The sequence below is a fragment of the Peromyscus maniculatus genome, chromosome 2 (assembly GCF_049852395.1).
Source record: "Peromyscus maniculatus bairdii isolate BWxNUB_F1_BW_parent chromosome 2, HU_Pman_BW_mat_3.1, whole genome shotgun sequence".
Classification (NCBI taxonomy): Eukaryota; Metazoa; Chordata; class Mammalia; order Rodentia; family Cricetidae; genus Peromyscus; species Peromyscus maniculatus.
Window position 1 is genome coordinate 160,450,043 of NC_134853.1, and position 16,209 is coordinate 160,466,251.

General features: G+C 56.6%; 3 protein-coding genes and 1 long non-coding RNA gene across 7 annotated transcripts in view; 1 reads left to right on the forward strand and 3 right to left on the reverse strand.

The window, feature by feature from the left end:
• Positions 1 to 262: 262 nt before the first annotated feature.
• Tmem82 (transmembrane protein 82) lies at positions 263 to 4,199 on the reverse strand. Its single transcript, XM_006975459.4, has 6 exons — positions 4,044 to 4,199; positions 3,775 to 3,847; positions 3,434 to 3,608; positions 2,338 to 2,755; positions 1,024 to 1,214; positions 263 to 759 (listed from the first exon to the last, which is right to left on the reverse strand). Exons 1-6 carry the CDS (start codon positions 4,129 to 4,131, stop codon positions 634 to 636), a joined length of 1,071 nt encoding a protein of 356 aa, XP_006975521.1. The 5' UTR covers positions 4,132 to 4,199; the 3' UTR covers positions 263 to 633.
• On the forward strand, positions 595 to 3,820 carry LOC121827433 (uncharacterized). The gene is made up of 3 exons (XR_006069725.2): positions 595 to 736; positions 1,037 to 1,258; positions 3,320 to 3,820. It is a non-coding gene; the product is annotated as an uncharacterized LOC121827433 (long non-coding RNA).
• Positions 4,200 to 4,956: 757 nt separating the features above from the next.
• On the reverse strand, positions 4,957 to 10,357 carry Slc25a34 (solute carrier family 25 member 34). 3 transcript variants are annotated; one of them, XM_006975458.4, is made up of 5 exons: positions 9,690 to 10,291; positions 8,468 to 8,533; positions 8,228 to 8,380; positions 7,233 to 7,367; positions 4,957 to 6,744 (listed from the first exon to the last, which is right to left on the reverse strand). In XM_006975458.4, exons 1-5 carry the CDS (start codon positions 10,119 to 10,121, stop codon positions 6,562 to 6,564), a joined length of 969 nt encoding a protein of 322 aa, XP_006975520.1. In that variant the 5' UTR covers positions 10,122 to 10,291; the 3' UTR covers positions 4,957 to 6,561. The 3 variants fall into 3 exon arrangements, with proteins under 3 accessions (XP_006975520.1, XP_042128191.1, XP_042128190.1); XM_042272256.2 differs by lacking the exon at positions 4,957 to 6,744 and adding an exon at positions 6,751 to 7,068 and having other exon boundaries at positions 9,690 to 10,357; XM_042272257.2 differs by lacking the exon at positions 8,228 to 8,380 and having other exon boundaries at positions 5,524 to 6,744; positions 9,690 to 10,355.
• A 2,204-nt stretch (positions 10,358 to 12,561) lies between these two features.
• The window catches only part of Plekhm2 (pleckstrin homology and RUN domain containing M2), a 42,532-nt gene continuing 38,884 nt past the window's right edge, over positions 12,562 to 16,209 (reverse strand). For both annotated transcript variants that reach the window (XM_076565607.1, XM_076565606.1), the window contains 6 exons: positions 15,978 to 16,168; positions 15,588 to 15,653; positions 14,793 to 14,952; positions 14,351 to 14,530; positions 14,156 to 14,272; positions 12,562 to 13,517 (listed from right to left, as the gene is read on the reverse strand). In XM_076565607.1, coding sequence (XP_076421722.1) covers positions 13,380 to 13,517; positions 14,156 to 14,272; positions 14,351 to 14,530; positions 14,793 to 14,952; positions 15,588 to 15,653; positions 15,978 to 16,168 — 852 coding nt within the window. In that variant the 3' untranslated portion in view covers positions 12,562 to 13,379. The remainder of the gene's footprint in view (positions 13,518 to 14,155; positions 14,273 to 14,350; positions 14,531 to 14,792; positions 14,953 to 15,587; positions 15,654 to 15,977; positions 16,169 to 16,209) is intronic.

Consider the following 16,209-nt stretch of genomic DNA (forward strand, 5'->3'; position numbering starts at 1 on the left):
ATTACACTCAGATCCTCAGTAAGAGCATTACACGCTTTAACCCTGAGCATTCTCCAGCTCCCCACCATCTTGATAACCATGTGTTCCTGGTGCAATTCTTTGTCCTGGGACCAAGAACCTGGGAACTTCAACCTGTGTCCTTTGACCCCCAGGAGGCTCAGGGCAGGGACAGGCTTGAGGTTCATATCCCCAAACCCTGCCCAAAGAGCTGTGGGCCCAGGAAGCCTCTTTCCCTTTCTGTCTCTATAATCCTCAGCGCAGGTTGAGAAAAGTCAACTTTATTGTTTGTGGAAAGAGCAAGGTGGGGGAGGGGTGGCAACAGGCAGGGGGCCATTCTGAGGTCACAGTCGTTGTCTGTCCTCCTGCCTGGCCAGGAAAGGCGGGTCTGAGGGAGCTGTATCCATGGCCCATCTTCAAGACAGAGGGATTTACTCAGGGGCCTTCACGTCCCCACCTCCCCAGGTCCCCAGCTCTAGCTGCCCCCTTTCTCCAGGGGCCCCCATGGCCTGCCCAGAGCTGGTCTAGGTGGGGACCAGCTCTGCCACCCAGTCTCCAGGCCACATCTTGTGGTCAAGGCCTTGCTGGTCAGCCTGTGTAGGCCTGAGACTGACTTTGAGTCCTCCATAGGGCAGGTCAGGAGGGGGCCTCGCTTCTGGACAGGGCAGGTGTGGAAGGCCGGGGCTCGCATGGATCTGACACTGTTGATACCCTTCCTGGTGTTACTGCTGCTGTTACTGTAGGCCTCTGGGATGGAAAGCCCTGGGGGAGGGTCAGAGGGGACACATCCCCCAGTTAGTCTCAGCTCCATTATCATCAGGACCTTATTACCCCTCTGGGGCCCCGGGGTGCCAGCTAGAATGGTCCCAGGCACTATTGGGAGTGGTCCCCACTCCTAGTGACCTAAGAGACACCTGGGTCTAATACTCTCCCCAGTCAACACAACCCTTGTCAAACTTGGGCCTCTGGAGGTGCTGGGAACCCTGGGAGCAGGGTAGGAAGCTGGGGGTACATGGAGGTGCCTACCTGTATCTGGCAGAGGTCGATTAGGGTGCGAACACCTGCAAGGCACCAGAGCTCACCCAAAAGCGAAACAAGGACACCAAGGAGGTCCAGCCACCGGCCCACAGTCATCAACAAAATGAAGAGGCCACCCATGCGCACCAGCACCGTCTGGACCTGGCCCTGCAGGCTGAAGCGATGCTGCCGCTGCTCCTCTGTGGGATGTGTCTGTCACTGCCTCAGCCGACGCCCTCCGGAGGTCAGCTGGGGCCAGCCTGCTCCACTTCTCAACTGCCTTCCCCAGGGACAGTATCACCTTCCCCGATCGCCTCTCTGCTTCCCGGCTTCCCTCTCGGGGCACCCACAAGACTTATTGCCCGCCCTTCCGTCTCCCCCTGGTTGAGGACAGAGCCCTTGCCAGTCGGTGGCAAGAACCTAAGACTCTTCCCTTCACGCCCATGGGCCTGATTCATCCGCAGCCCAGTCCCCTTCTGCCTAGCACATGCCCTGCTCTCTTGCCCCACCCTGGTCCCAGCCACCTTCCCCTCTTGCTGAGCTAATTCATGGGGCTCTTGATTTCTGTTCTTGAGCAAGCTCTACCGACCAGCTTAAGTGACCTAAACATGTCAATAAGATGACATCATTCCTCTGCTCAGAAGGCTCCCAGGACTTCCTAGGGCTTTTAGAGTAGAATTCGATCCAAGCCTTGTCTGACGAGGTCAGGCTTGACTGGGCCCAAGCCCACTTCCCCATCCTCATGCCGTCTCTGACCCACGCTCCCCTTTCTCACAGAGCCAGACATTCTGGCTTCCCATTTTGCACGTGGAGCCTGCCCCAGCTTATTCCCACCTCAGGGTTTTCACACTTGCGGTTCCCACTGCCTGGACCACCTTTCCCTGCTCTGCCATGGCCAACCATTTCCCAGTCTGCAGCCGGGAGGCTCTTCCCAGAGGCCAGATCTGATCCCTCACTCTCTTCCACGCTCTCCTGCTTAGGACCCTGCCCAGCCTGGCTGGCCGGGGCTCTGGACCAGGCCTTTCTCAAGATGGCCAGCCTTGCTCTAATCCCTGTTGCCCTTGGAGTAACAACCCTGAACCACTCAGTGCTCTGCATGGCCATGCCCTCACTCACTCTCTGCTTCGGCAGGTGTTTCTCCTGCCCACAATCCCTTTCACCTTGCCACCAGCCCAGCCCAGGTACCAGCTCTTTAGGGCTTCTATGTCACATCGCTGCTTTGAGCAGCCCACAGTAGAATACAAATCCTGTCCCTGGACTGGGTGGCTGGGACAATAGGGGGAGTGTGGCCAACAGAAGGGACCCCAGCCCCGGGGCTCTCACCCTGCATGTAGATGACCAGCAGCGTGTAGCAGATGGTGAGTGGCGTCCAGAAGCGCATGGCCTCTGATGTGCTCAGGAAGTCCTGGTTGATGAGGGCCACTGCTGCCAGGTCACTCACAGCAAAGGCCACTGCCAGCGTGCGGCCCAGGAGCCTGGGCAGGCCATGCTGGCCAGCCAGCAGACCCAGGCAGACCCCACAGTAACGCTGACCGCTGTGCAACTCATAGAGGCTGCAGACATGTCGGCGGAAGCGCCGGGCACCCAGGCCAAACAGCGCGGCCAGCCCCAGGCTCAGCAGCAGGTTCAGGGTGCGATGTGGGGCGCCTTCCTGTAGGAAGCTCAGGCCGCAGGTCAGCCCGCAGCCCAGTGAGAACTGACAGACCAGGAAGAGCTGGAGTCGCTCCTTCTCCCCCGAGCCCTGCAGGGGAAGGGAGTCCAGGGTAGGCTGCACTGTGGGTGACTGGCATCCGAGGGGTGGTTTCTCTTGCCCATCCATGGCTTGGAGGGTGATGGTTCAGGGCCTTCCTGATTTCACACCTCACTCCCTGACGACTGTTGGTCAAACCATGTGCTCCCTTGAGCCTCGGTTTCTCCACTTGTGGAGATCTAAGAAGACCCTTAATCATCACAGCTCTCAGGACAACGTGGGTCAAGGTACCTAGCAAGGGCAATACAGGACTTTTTTTTTTTTGAGACAAGATCTCATGTGTTCCAAATTGGCCTAAAACCCAGCAGTTAGTCAAGGATGACCCTGAACTTCTCATCCTCCTGCCTCCGCCTTTCAGTGTTGGGATTACAGGAATGAGTCACCATGCCTGGGTTTACACAGTGCAGGGATCGAATCCAGGGCTTAGTGCATGCTAGGCAAGCGCTCTACCAACTGAGCCACAATCCCAGCTCACAGAACTGACATTTACACGGAGGGGGTTAGAGATCCGTCTGTGCTGCCGTGGAGATGTGACTTTGGCAATCAAAATTCCAGGTAACGAACTACAATCTCTGGTCTCCATCGGAAGGAAACGCGGACCCCACGAAGCCCTACTTCCCAGTCCAGAGGATGAAAGCGGCCCAGACTGGCCCCACCCCGCAGTCTCACCTTGCCCAGGGACAACACTGTGGACACGGCCCGGAGGGAGAACTCCAGTACCACCAGGGCGGCTACTCGGGCCCCTACCACCGTCAGGAACAGGGTCAGACCAGCCAGGTGCACTGTCTCCAGTGAGGCCCATTGGGCTCGCAGCCGCTGCTTATGGGTCTGCCGCTGGGGGTCACTGTGGGGGCAGAACGGGTGCGGGCTGGGAGGCGGGATCGCGGTGTCCGATCCTGGGAGGATGCCAGGGTCCCAGCCCCGCTCTCAGCGTTCTCCAGGAGAGACCAGATTCCGCGCAGTGACCAACTGCCCGGGCGGGGCTGGGTGGCACCGATGCGGGCACTCACTTGACACAGGCCACGAAGAAGTAAACTTTCAGGAGACTGTTGAGAACCGAGACTCCAAGGGCCGCGATCAGGCCTGAGCCGGACAAAGGAGAGGGTGAGGGGAGCGTTAGGATCGTAGGGGAGGTGACAGGGTTAGCGCCGGGGGGGGGGCGGCAGCCAGGTGCAGAGGCTCCCCCGCCGCCCCCACACACGTGGGTGGTGGGGCCCACCCTGCACTCCGCCCACCCGAGGGAGGGGCGGGGCCCGATGCGCATCCAGGAGGCGCTCACCTTGCAGGAGGCTGTCGAAGAGGCTGGAACCCCAGTCAAAGGAAGGGAGGCTGGGGAGCCAGGAGGAGAGGGAAGGGAAGGAGAACATGGCAGCCTCGGGCTGGGTCTGCGCTGGGACAGACCCAATGACATCACCGGTCAAAGGTGTCTCTAGAGGACAGGGGAGGGACTGGGAAGGGGTCAAAGGCCTGGGGGCGGGGCAGGAGAGCCTTAGACGTCCAGGCTGCAGGAAGCGGGGTCCGGGGAGCGGCTCTGTTAGCCCTCTGCGGCTGCTGGCTTCTCATTTAGGCCTCAAGGGCAAAGCAGTTCACTCTGGTGCCGTCTGCCCCCTCTAGACTTCCAGATCACCAAGCCTTCCTAAAGTCCGGCTGTCTGCTCACCCGGCCTCCCCAGACTCAGGTGTGGCCCGCACTCAGCCTGAAGAGTGAGCCGGCCCTCTCCACTCAAGTTCCCAAAGCACACGGTCTTCCCCACTCAAGTCCCCACAGCTCTAGGTCTCTTCAGGCCGTTGCCCCTTCTGAGATCTGTCTAGTAGTCTAGCTTCTACAGGCCGCAAAGAAAGGGGGTTTGGAATCCCCTTAAGATTCAGGCTGGGCCGGGCAGTGGTGGCGCACGCCTTTATTCCCAGCACTCGAGAGGCAGAGCCAGGCGGATCTCTGTGAGTTCAAGGCCAGCCTGGTCTACAGAGCGAGATCCAGGACAGGCACCAAAAACTACACTGAGAAACCCTGTCTCAAAAAAAAAAAAAAAAAAGATTCAGGTTGAATGCAACCTGCCTCCGGTTCATACTGTTCCTCTTGGGTCCACTAGGTGGCAGCCCCCACCTGGGCAGTTGGCCGCTGGTTTCTGGGTTCTTCCTAGAAAAAGGCTTGAGAGCTGAGGGTTTGAGGGTCAGGGTCAGGGAAGTAGAGGGGAGTCATGAAAGATACACAAAATAGAAAACTTTATTGGAGTGTTCATCCAGAGCAGTTTTTTTTTTTTTTTTTGCACTTGGGGTGTGTTTGGGGAAGGTGGTTGGTTCCTGGGTGCCTTACAAACACACCTTCTCGGTTCCCAACAGTCTCCCCGAGTGTGGCTGCAGTCTGGAGGAGGGGCCCAGAGTCCGTCGTTGGCCCTGCTGTGGCACTGCCCGGTGACTTGCGTGGGCAGGCGCCCTCTTATCTGGGCTCCCATCGCCTGAGCCCCCTCTGGATGCTCACAAATGGGAAGCCCTCAAATAAAGCCTGAACTCAGGGATGCTCCCAGAGCCACGCTGAGGTCCTAACCCGAGTCCCTCAGGAGGTGTCTGTGGAGACAGTGGTAGCCACCTCCAATTTAACATGCGATCCCTGTGCCGACCCTACCCAATATAACTGAATTCCCCTGTCTCTTCTCCCTCTCCCCTCTCCTCCCTCTGCCTCTCCCTTTCTCTGTCCATCTTTCTCTCTCCCCTCTCTGCTCTGCTCCTCTCTCCTCCTCCTCCTCCTCCTCCTCCTCCTCCTCCTCTTCTTCTTCTCCTCCCCCCCCATGGAGTCCAGGCTGGCCTCAAACTCACTATGTAGCTGAAAATGAACTCCTGATCCTCCTGACCCACCTCCGAAGTGCTGAGATTACAGGCCTGTGCCACTGTGCCCGGTTTATTCGGTGCTGGGGATGGAACCCGGGGCCTCATGAGTCCCTGGCAGGCATTCTGCGGACTGACCTGTCCCTAGTCTAATAAAAGCTGATGTGGCTCCAACACACAGAGAAGATGGTAAGCACTGGGAAGAGGCTGCTCAAGGAGAGAAGCCTCTGGAGAAGTCAGCCCTGGGCTGAGGGTGTAGGTCACAGATCACGTGACTGACATGCCCAGACCCTGGTTCCACCACAGTACCACAAATAACAGAAATAAAAGGAGAGAGACACTAACATTGCCAATACCTTCTTGGGCTTCTGGGCTTCCGGAGGTAAGAAAATAGGTTTTTCTTGTTCAAGTTCCCAAGGTTTTAGAACTTTGTTCCATAACTGGCCTTAGCTAGCTAGAGTCTGGGGACACCAAGGCTTCCCTCGTGGCCCAACTGTAAGTCTCCTCACGTGCAGCGGCCTCTGAGGGATCCGCTGCCCAACGGTCCTGGCAGTTCCCTTGCTGAGAGCGTAGGATGGGGTAGGCAGAGTCAGACTGTAGTCCTGGCTCTGTCACCGGAAAGCCATGTGACCCCAGCCAGAGTCATATCTCCCTCAGTTTCCCTGTTCTGAGCAAGGCTTGTGTGGTCACACAGTAGGCGGAGGACTGAGAAGCCAGTACCACTGAGTGGATTTGCTCACGGGGACCCTTGTACGCAGACGCTACTGTGGCAATGTGCTAGGGCACGGTAACCCAGGGGAGAGGAAGGGGGTGAGGGGCGGTGACTTGGGGTGAACTAGTCCTGGGACTGGTCCCCGGGTCACTCCCCTGACCTGTGGCAGGGCCTGACTCAAGCTGGCTCCGGGCAGCCAGTCCTACTGAAGCAGGCCATCACTTCCACAAATGCCCTGCTTGGCGGTGGGGTGAGAGACAAGGCTAGGTGCCCTGGTGTTGGGCCCTTGCGGCCAGCTTCCGCAGCTCATCCCAGAAGAACATGCTAAGGATGGTGTGGGGGCCCAAGCGCAGGTAGGCAAGGCCTAGGCCCTTGTAGAGTGCCAGGGGTCCCTCCTGTTGACAGATCTTCACCAGGCAGTCAGTGAGGCCCCCGTACAGCTGGCCCTGGGGATAAACGTGGGTTGAGGATCACCTCGAGAGGTGAGAGGTCCCAGATGACAGAAGCAGGTGTGTCTAGTGTCCGGTTAGAAGGAGCACCTAGTCCCTCCTGGCCCGGGAGGGTTATAGACTGTGATATTAACAAGGAGCCTCTTCCTTCAGGCAGATAGCCTCCTGCAGGGGTGCAGCTTGGATAGCGTCACTTGGACATCTTTGTCCTGACACTTTCTGTTGGGATCACCACAGGAAGGCCATGATTCCAAACCTGCCCCTCCCACTGATCATTTGGGCGGCCTCGACCAGGTCACTTGATCTCTCTGAGCCGATTTCCTTACCAGGAAACAGAATAAAATCCAGTTGAAGGTTTTAGGGCGTGCGTGTTAATGGCCTGTGAATATGGCACGTGTCCCCGTGTGTGTGTGTGTGTGTGTGTGTGTGTGTGTGTGTGTGTCTCCCATCTCCCCACACCCTACATTCCCCTGCCCCCTGCTCACCCTGCCGGCTCTGTCCACCGGTTGGTTATATAGCCGAGTGCTGACCACGTCGAAGGGAGTCATGACCGCAGCCACCGCTATACTGCTGATCATGCCTCCAGCCAGGGTTACCAGCCAGCTGTCCTCCAAAAGCCACTGTGGGGATGGCTCAGGCTGTTGACCCTGCCCACTGCCCTCTACCCACCCCTAATGTGCTCTCCCTGCCCTAAGCCCATGAGGGCTGGAAGGGCTAGAGCAGGCGAGCAAATCAGACCTCTCTAGCCATTCCCAGCCCCAATACCAAGCCTGTGTTCCTCCATGGTTTCAGGGTTCACTGATGTCCAACGCCTGTTGGACAGAAGGGCTAGGTCACAGCTACAGTGACAGAGCCAACAACTATTTTCTTCTTCCCTTCCCTATCCTATCTCTATCTATCTATCTATCTATCTATCTATCTATCTATCTATCTATCTATCTATCCATCCATCCATCCATCCATCTATCATCTATCTATCTATCTATCTATCTATCTATCTATCTATCTATCTATCTATCTATCTATCTATCATCTATCTATCTATTCATCTCTCTATCTCTCTATATCTATCTATCATCTCTCTCTCTCTCTCTGTCTGTCTGTCTGTCTATCTATCTTATCTAAAATGTCTCGCTGTACAGGTGAGAAACACCACCCTTCCCTGCAGCTCCCCTCTCTTTCCTCTCTTCCTTCTGACCCTCCTTCCTTCTCTCCTTTCTCCCTCCCCCCGTCTTCCTTTCTTCTCTTTTGACAGGGTCTCACGTAGGTAGCCTAGGCTGACTTGGAACCCTAGGTAGCTGAGGACCACCTTAAGCTTCTTGATCCCCCTGCCTCAGCATCCCAAGTGTTAGGAACATAAGTGTGTCTCCCCACGTTCAGCAAGACCAGGCTTTGTTTTGGACCCCATCTGTGCCCACCCCTGTGTAAGAGGCCGGGGCCCTCCAGCTCCCTGTCTGTGCAGGGGCTCCCAGGCGCTTACCTGGCGCTCCTGTACCCAGGCCTTGGCCGAGGCGAAGGTGGCCAGCTGGGCGGCTGAGCCCACTGTGACTCGGAGCACAGCCCCACCCACACCCCGCCACAGCCCTAGTAGACCCTGCCGGCGCCAGATGCTCTCCAAAGCACCCAGGACACTCTGCGGGGAAGAGAGGGTACGGGTCACTAGACAGCCCCAGTCCCCGCACAGCCGGGAACCCCCGGGGTTCTGGGGAAGATGTTTTACCTGATGCTGGTGCTGGTGCCCCACGGCCATAACAGCCACTGTCTGGGCCTGCAGCTGGGTCTTGACCTGGGAGTACAGAGAAGATGGGGGGCTTTAGGCTGGAGACTGGGAAATGAGCTGGGCGTGTCTGAGCCCCTCTCCCACACGGTATCCCTGACTCCACATCTCTACATCTGAAGCTTGGGGGCAGTCTTGGTCAGTCGGCTTGAGCTCATTTATTTATTTATTTTTGGTCCTTTTTTTTTTTTTTTTTTTTTTTTTTGAGACAGGGTTTCTCTGTGTAGCCCTGGCTGTCCTGGAACTCACTCTGTACACCAGGCTGGCCTCGAACTCACAGAGATCCACCTGCCTCTGACTCTGAGTGCTGGGAATAAAGGCATGTGCCACCATCTCCTGGCCACTTTTTTATTTTTAAATTTGAGACTGTGGCCTCAAATTAGCTATGTCACCATGACCTTAAGTCTGATTTTCCTGCCTCCCCCTCCCAAACGCTGAGATTATGGGTTGTCAGGTGGTGCCACACCTAGCTAAGGTGCTTGGGAACAGGAATTTATGGGTTGTCAGGTGGTGTCACATCTAGCCTGGGAACAAACCCAGGATTAGGCAAACAGTACCAAGTGAGCCACATCCTGAGCCTGCCTTTGTATCTTGGTAGGTCAAGGGTTTTTGGTTAGTTGGTTGATTGGTTTGGTTTTGGCTTTTCAAGACAGGTTTCAAGACTGGTTTCTCTGTGTAGCCCTGGCTGCCCTGGAACTCACTCTGTAGAGCAGGCTGGCCTTGAACTCACAGAGATCCACTTGTCTCTACCTCCTGAGTGTTGGGATTAAAGGCGTGCGCCACCACCAACGGCTTCAAGTTTCTTAAGTAGATCTTTGGGCCTCTGTCCTGCCACTCACAAGGACAGAGCACTTCAGTGGCCAGGCTAGGACACAGCAGCTCATAATCAGCTGCGGCTTTTATCCCCACCATATATCAGGCTATCCAGGAGTAACCACAGGCAAATGACAGCTATAGTCTACCTACTTCATAACCTGCTCCCTCTCCTGGCTAAGACCAGTGGGCATGGACGCCAAAAGAGCAAGGGTCAGAGCAAGGGCAGATTCCAGATCTGAACCAGATATTCCCAGGGAACAGTCCCCTCCCAACCTGCCCCACCCAACCCAGGGCCACAGAGTCTACTGGTCACGGTCACGTTGGAGTGGTAAAGGAAGAAGACACTCACCAGGTAAGCAGGACTTCCCACAAAGGCTCCCAATGCCCCAGCCACAGCACCTGCGACCACGGTACCACCCGGTTGCTGGGTGAGGCCAGCCTGGCATGCCAGGCTGTAGCAGTAGAAACGGACACCATTCATGAGGCCCTGGTAGAGCAGGCCAGCGGCCAGCCCCTTCTGCAGGCCCCACAGCCCGTCTGCCCGGGCGATGGCTGCGACAGAAGACACAAAGCCCCGGTAGGGCCGTGGGTAGGTGCCTGGGGCCTGCAGTTCACCCTGTAGCTGTAGACGGGTCTTCACCACTTCCAGGGGATTGGTGAATACACAGGCCAGGCAGCAGGCTGAGGCACCCAGCACCAGGTCCACTGCCGGAGACACCACATCCCCTGCATCCACGGCAGGAGCCATCTGTGTCTGGATCAGGGCCACAGCACAGGCCATAGGTGGCCGGGTCTAGGCTGTCTGCACCCGTGTGTGGCCACAGGGCTGGCGACCATGGGGGCCCAGTGCCATGTCTAGAGGACAGATCTTGTCAGGGACTGGAGGTCCCTGGTCTGTCTTGGAACTCCACCTGCTGTTAGCAGATGGGGCCTGTGGGAGTCTGGACACACCTCCTCCGGCTCCGGCCAATCCCAGCTGTGGCTGGCCAGGCAGGCCTGGCCCCTGGGATCTGGAGGAAAGGTCACTCGGGACTGGAAGGAGACTGGGGCAGGAAGAAAGAGCCTAACTATAACTAGGGGAGGGCACCCCTCCTTGTCCTCTAGACTTCCTGTCCCATCTCTAGTCCCGGTCTGGCACCAGCTAAAGCACTGGGCATGTAGTGACTTGGCCCTAGGCACAGGCTACCTGGACTGAGTAGCAACTGTCCCATTTCTGTATCTGCCACAGCCTGAGTGACTTCCTCCTCTTTCCTGGCCTCAGTCTTCCAATCTGGTTCCCTCAGATTATAGCTCCATTTTCTTTCTCTTTTCTTTCTTTCTTTCTTTCTTTCTTTCTTTCTTTCTTTCTTTCTTTCTTTCTTTCTTTCTTTCTTTCTTTCTTTCTTTCTTCCTTCCTTCCTTCCTTCCTTCCTTCCTCTCTCTCTCTCTTTCTCTTCCTCCCTTCTTTCCTTCTCTCTAAATTTCATTTAATTTTTGGGGTTTTTTAGACAAGATCTCTCTATGTAACCTTTGCTGGCTTGAAACTAGCTATGTAGACCAGAGTGGGCTCAAAAATCACATTCAGCTGCCTTTGCCTCTGCCTCCTAGTGCTGGAATTAAAGGTGTGGACCACCATGCCCAGCTTTTTAGTTCCTTTCCTTATTTATTTATTTATTTATTTATTTGAGCCAGGATTTCTCCATGTAGCCCTGGCTGTCCTAGAACTTACTCTGTCTCTGCCTTCCAAGCGCTGGGATTAACGATGTGTGCCACCGCTGCCCGGCTTTTCTAGTTCCTTTTCAACAAGGGGAGTGTAAAGGAGGAGCCCAGAGCCCTATTAGTGAGGTGGTTTTGTTTCATGTGAGGTGGTGTCTCATTTCCAGACTGGCTGGGACTCAGTGTGCAGCCCAGGCCACCTTCAAACTCATGCCAATCTCCAGCTGCCTCTCCCCCCCCCCCCCCAGTGCTGACAGTACAAGCATGCATGCCCATGCCTACTTTCATTTATATTATATTTTTGTGTATATGAGTGTTTGGCCTGCATGTATATCTGTGTGTGCCTGGTGTCCATGGAAGCCAGAAAGAGTGTTGTATCCTCTGGAACTGGAGTTATACATGGTTGTGAGCTATCATGTGGGTGGGTGCTGGGAATTGAATCCAGATCCTCTGGAGGAGCTCTAATCAATGAACAATTTCTCCAACCCCATAGATTTTTTTTTTTTTTTTGAGACAGGGTTTCTCTGTGTATCTCTGGCTGCCCTGGAACTATGTAGACCAGGCTGGCCAGGGACTCACAGAGATCCACCATCCACCTGCCTCTGCCTCTTGAGTGCTGGTATTAAAGGTGTATGACACCATGCCCAGCAAACCCCATTAATGTCAATGCATGTGTGTGTGTGTGTGTGTATGTGTTGGACAGGGTCTTACCATATAGCTTAGGCTATCCTGTACGTGTGCATGTATGTGTGCGTATAAGGGGATACACACAGGACACAGATGTGTATAGAAGTCAGAGGACAACTTTGGGGGCCATTACTAAATAAAAAAAGGGTTACTTGAATACAAATCCTGCTCCACCACAGTTGCTATAGAAACCAAGGGACTAATGGCGTACACGACACAGACACTCTGGACTATGGGATGAGCCACATCTGTTGGTCCGATTGCACTCTACTCAAACCAATGCACATGTTTACAACTGTTTGTTTCCAGAATTTTCCCTTTCCTGTTTTCAAACTGCTATTGATTTTGGGGAACCGGACGGTGGAGAATGGTGCTGCTGATGATGGGGAGAAGGGGCCACTCAGTCTGGCTCCAGAAGGACCTTTGGGAGATGGATGTGTGAAGAGCCTACTTTGGACAGCACTTCACACAGTAAAGGGTGGTCCACACCCCTCCTCAGCCCCCAACTTCTAGCCTCGCTCACCCCAAACTGCAGAGTCCCTGGGATGGAATGGAAAGCTAAGGGCCACCGGGAAGAGTAACCTTCATGGTTCTAGCCATTTTCCTTAACAACCGGACCACCGGGCTCCCACCCTTGGTGGCCATGCAGGAAACAGGAAGGCCCAGGGATTTCTCCTGGGCCTCCATCCTCCAGGCAGTGGAGCCATGGAAGCAGCCGGGGCAGACCTGGTTCTCATTCTGTGCAGGGTGTGTTGGGCACATAGTGGACAATGAAGATGTGGCAGAAGAGCAGCCCTCCCCGCCCCCACCTCACGCTTAGAGAGGGCCAGTGACAAGTCTCAGCAATATAACGTCAATTTTATTTTTAAAAAAACAAAGCCCAATCCATCTGCTCCGTCTCCAGAGGGATCTAGTAAAGACCTCAGGAAGGGCCAGCTCCAGCCAAGCAGGGCTCAGTCAGGTGTCAAAGTAGCCACCAGGCCCATGGGCTCTGCTCTCTCAGACCCTTTCCTTTGTTCCTGGCAAGAGGAGCCACCCGAACCTTGGCTCCTACACACTCTGCTGCATCTGAGGGAGAGGAGAGGCAGGGCTGTGGACATGCAGGGCCTCCTGGCAGCCATAGAGGGCTGCTGTCTGGGCCCAGGCTGTGTGAGACAGGCCGCTGGGCACGGGTGGATGCGTGAGAAGGAGGCATGCACAGACACCTAATGTTCCCATTTCCCTGTGCGGTGAGGACAGTGTTCAAAAACGAACAAGGGTGGCCGGGCACTCACGACCCCCAGGGGGCCCTGACCATCTGCCCAGGTCCCTGGCCCAGGAAAGGAAGATGGCATGCCCGCCCTCCTGGTCTCTTTACTCCCCGCTTAAACGGATGCTTTTATTCTCATGGCCACCCTGAGCAGGTGGTGAGGACTAAGATGTCTACAGAGCCCACAGGGCTCAGACCTTCTGCCCCAGTGACCTCTAGTCACTCCCGGTTGGGCAGGATGCCCAGAGTGCTAGGCACCCACTCTGATCCCCGTCTCCAGCCACACTAAGAGTGGGCCATAGAGGCCTGTGGACACGTGGCTCCGAAACAGCATGGTGGCACACCACGGCGGACGTGCTGGTCAGCCTGCCTCCTCCCAGCAGGCGTGCAGTGCTGCCCAGCCACGCCTCAGCACCAGGGGTCCCGGGAGGCTCTGCCTCGGCAGAGACTGTCACTCCGCTGCCAGGCGCTGTGGATGAGGCTCAGGGCGTCTTCGAACTTCTGCTTGACGGAAGCTTCGTGGATCGCCTTGTGAGGGAGGTCTACCTGTGGTGGACAAGCGGGGGGCATAAGAGCTGCTGGTTGCTTTCCCGGGAGCCATGGAAGAGCTCGGGGCTCTGCACACCCCGCTGGGAGCATCATCCATGTTGTGAGTTTCCCTCCTGCTCCTCACACAGACCCCAAACTCTCAGGTCTCCCTGGAATTCACTGGGCATGTCTTGGACTGTTCTCCACCTCAGGCTCAGTTTAGAGCTCTCCCAGAGCCACAGCGGGCAGGGAGCACACGTTCAGAACAGTCCCTCTCCCCGGGTGTGGTGGCAGGGCGAGCCTTTCATCCCAGGAGCCAGAGGCAGGGGTTCCCTGTGAATTCCAGGCTAGCCAGAGTTGCATAATAAGACCTTGTCTCAAAAACAAACAAAAAAACAAAAAAAAACCCAGCAACAACAAAACAAAAAACAAAAGCTACTACCTCTCCAGGGCTCTGGGAAAGAGGGGGTCCCTGTCTTGCCAGGCCCAGCATGAGCCCCACAGCTCCTGGTGGCACTTACAGCTTTTGACAGACTAGCCGACACGGGGACTTGCCCCTCTGGTTCTAAGTTTCTGGGTCTGTCTCAGGGTCGTTTGCAAACTGCTGCCCCTAAAACCCCCGTGGGTGAGGCCAGGCCCCAAGCACAGCTGGGTACCTGGTAGATGGCTTTCCAGCCAGAGCTCAGGGCAGTCAGGAACCGGTCCAGTTCGGAAGTGCAACTCAGATAGATGACCCAGGGCTGGAGCAGCTGTGGGCTATCCTGGGAGAATTCCTAGGGACAGCAGGTCCCTGGTCAGGATGCACAGATTTCCTTGGGCGGGGTCTGCGCCCTCATTCCCACCCAGCTCACCAGGACACAGTACTCCTTGCCCAGCTCTGTGGAGATGGCACTGATGTCAGCCAGCCTGGCCGTGCCCAGGGAGCGAAAGAAGCTGGTTTGGCAATCCTCGTGGCATGTGAAGAGGCGGTCCTCGGTGATTACCAAGCAGCAAGGGATACAGGGGCTGGGAGCCACCCCCTGGGGTATGACCTGGATATGGGTGGAAAGTGGGAGAGGCAAGCTGTTTCTCCAGGGTGGCCCGCACCACGACTGTCTACCTTAGCAGTGTAGGGAGGGAGGGGGAATGGTCCAAGCACAAAGTGCCCTGAACGTGTGTTCATTCCTGGGCTGTCCCCTAGGGTCCGCCATCTTGGCCCTCCCAGGCTTCTCTGTGACTGGTGTGTTTGGGGGTTGGACCCTGGAGATCCGGAATGGGCCGGGCTGGGCAGATGGCGGAAGCGGGGGCACTTACTCCTTTGGACACGGCCTGGCAGAGATGCTGCATCCAGTCAGCCATCTCAGCCTCGCTGTCTGCACTTAGCTCCAGGCAGGGCCGGTCAGCCAGAATGACCTGGAAGGCGTGGGGCCGGTCTGTGGTGTTGGATCTCCGGCAGCCACCGCACTGCTCCCCCCTGGGCCAGAGGAGGAGGGTGAAACGGGAGTGAGCCGGGGTGGCTGAGGTGTGCCGACACTGGGCGCGGGCTCTGGCTCTCGGCACATTTACAGATGCTGGGCAACCTCTCATTGAGAGTTGTTTTGTTTCTTTTGAGACAGGGTCTCATGTAGCCCAGGCTGGCCCGGAACTTGTTATGTAGCAGAGGATGACCTGGAACTTCTGAGCCTCCTGCTTCTACCCTCCACACTGGGTTAGAAGGGTGCCATTGTACCTGGTTGCATGACAATCTGTATCTCCAGATTTGCCAAGCTCCCCTGGGGCACCCAAACATGGCCAGGTGAGAGGTCACAGAGCCACTTACTGCTCCTGCTCAGAACCAGTGCCCGCTGACCCACTTCCTCTGCAGTCTGCCTCTCACTGGGTGGGACTTGCTGGGAAGGGGCTCCCTTCTCTGGGCAGAGGGTGCCTCCTCATTCACCCTGCCTCCATGGCTCCTTACAGCTTGTGAACCCCAAGACGCTAGTCGGGGGGGTTGCTGGATAAGGCGCGGCGAGGGACAGAAGGTCAGCAGTCCCCGGCCTCAGACTCAGCCAGAGCTGACCTCCAGGCAGGACACCTACCTGCCTAGCACCCGCTTCCTGGGACACTTACCCCATGTTCACCGACAGCAGGGGGATGACGTCAGTGCGGTCCGGATACTGGTACAGGATCCCGTTGCTACAGGGTCACAATACAGGGAGGTGAGGCCTGGCTAAGAAGACCCCGGGGGTCCCTCATAAACTGGCTGGGAACCAGGGACCTGCTTTCTATGGAGAGGGCAAGAAAGGAACCTGAGAGTGGCTGGGGAGAACACTGCCCCTTCCTGGGCACAGCTGAAGGTCTGTCACCAGGGCTGGCTCAGGCACCTGGGAATCCTGTGCCCTGAGAACTGACCGACGCCCCCCACCCCCCAGCTCTGTGGGGAAGGGAGGCATCTGCCCTTGGGCCTCTCGTGCTAGGGACCTGATACCCCCCCTGGGCCCACAGCTGCGGGGCTCCCACCTGAGCACCACGAAGCAGGTCTTCCAGTGTTCCTTGCCTAGATAGGAGGTGCCAGCCTTGTAGTGCAGCATGCCTTCTTTGGTGACGGCGCCTTCAGGTGGGGAGCAGTGGCAGGGGACAGGGCCCAGGGCCTCGTCTGTGGGGTCCTCCCAGTGCACGAGCCCATAGAAATGCACAGTCACAGTGGACGCCTGCGGGTTCAGACGAGGCACATCAGGCCTGGGCAGAGCCT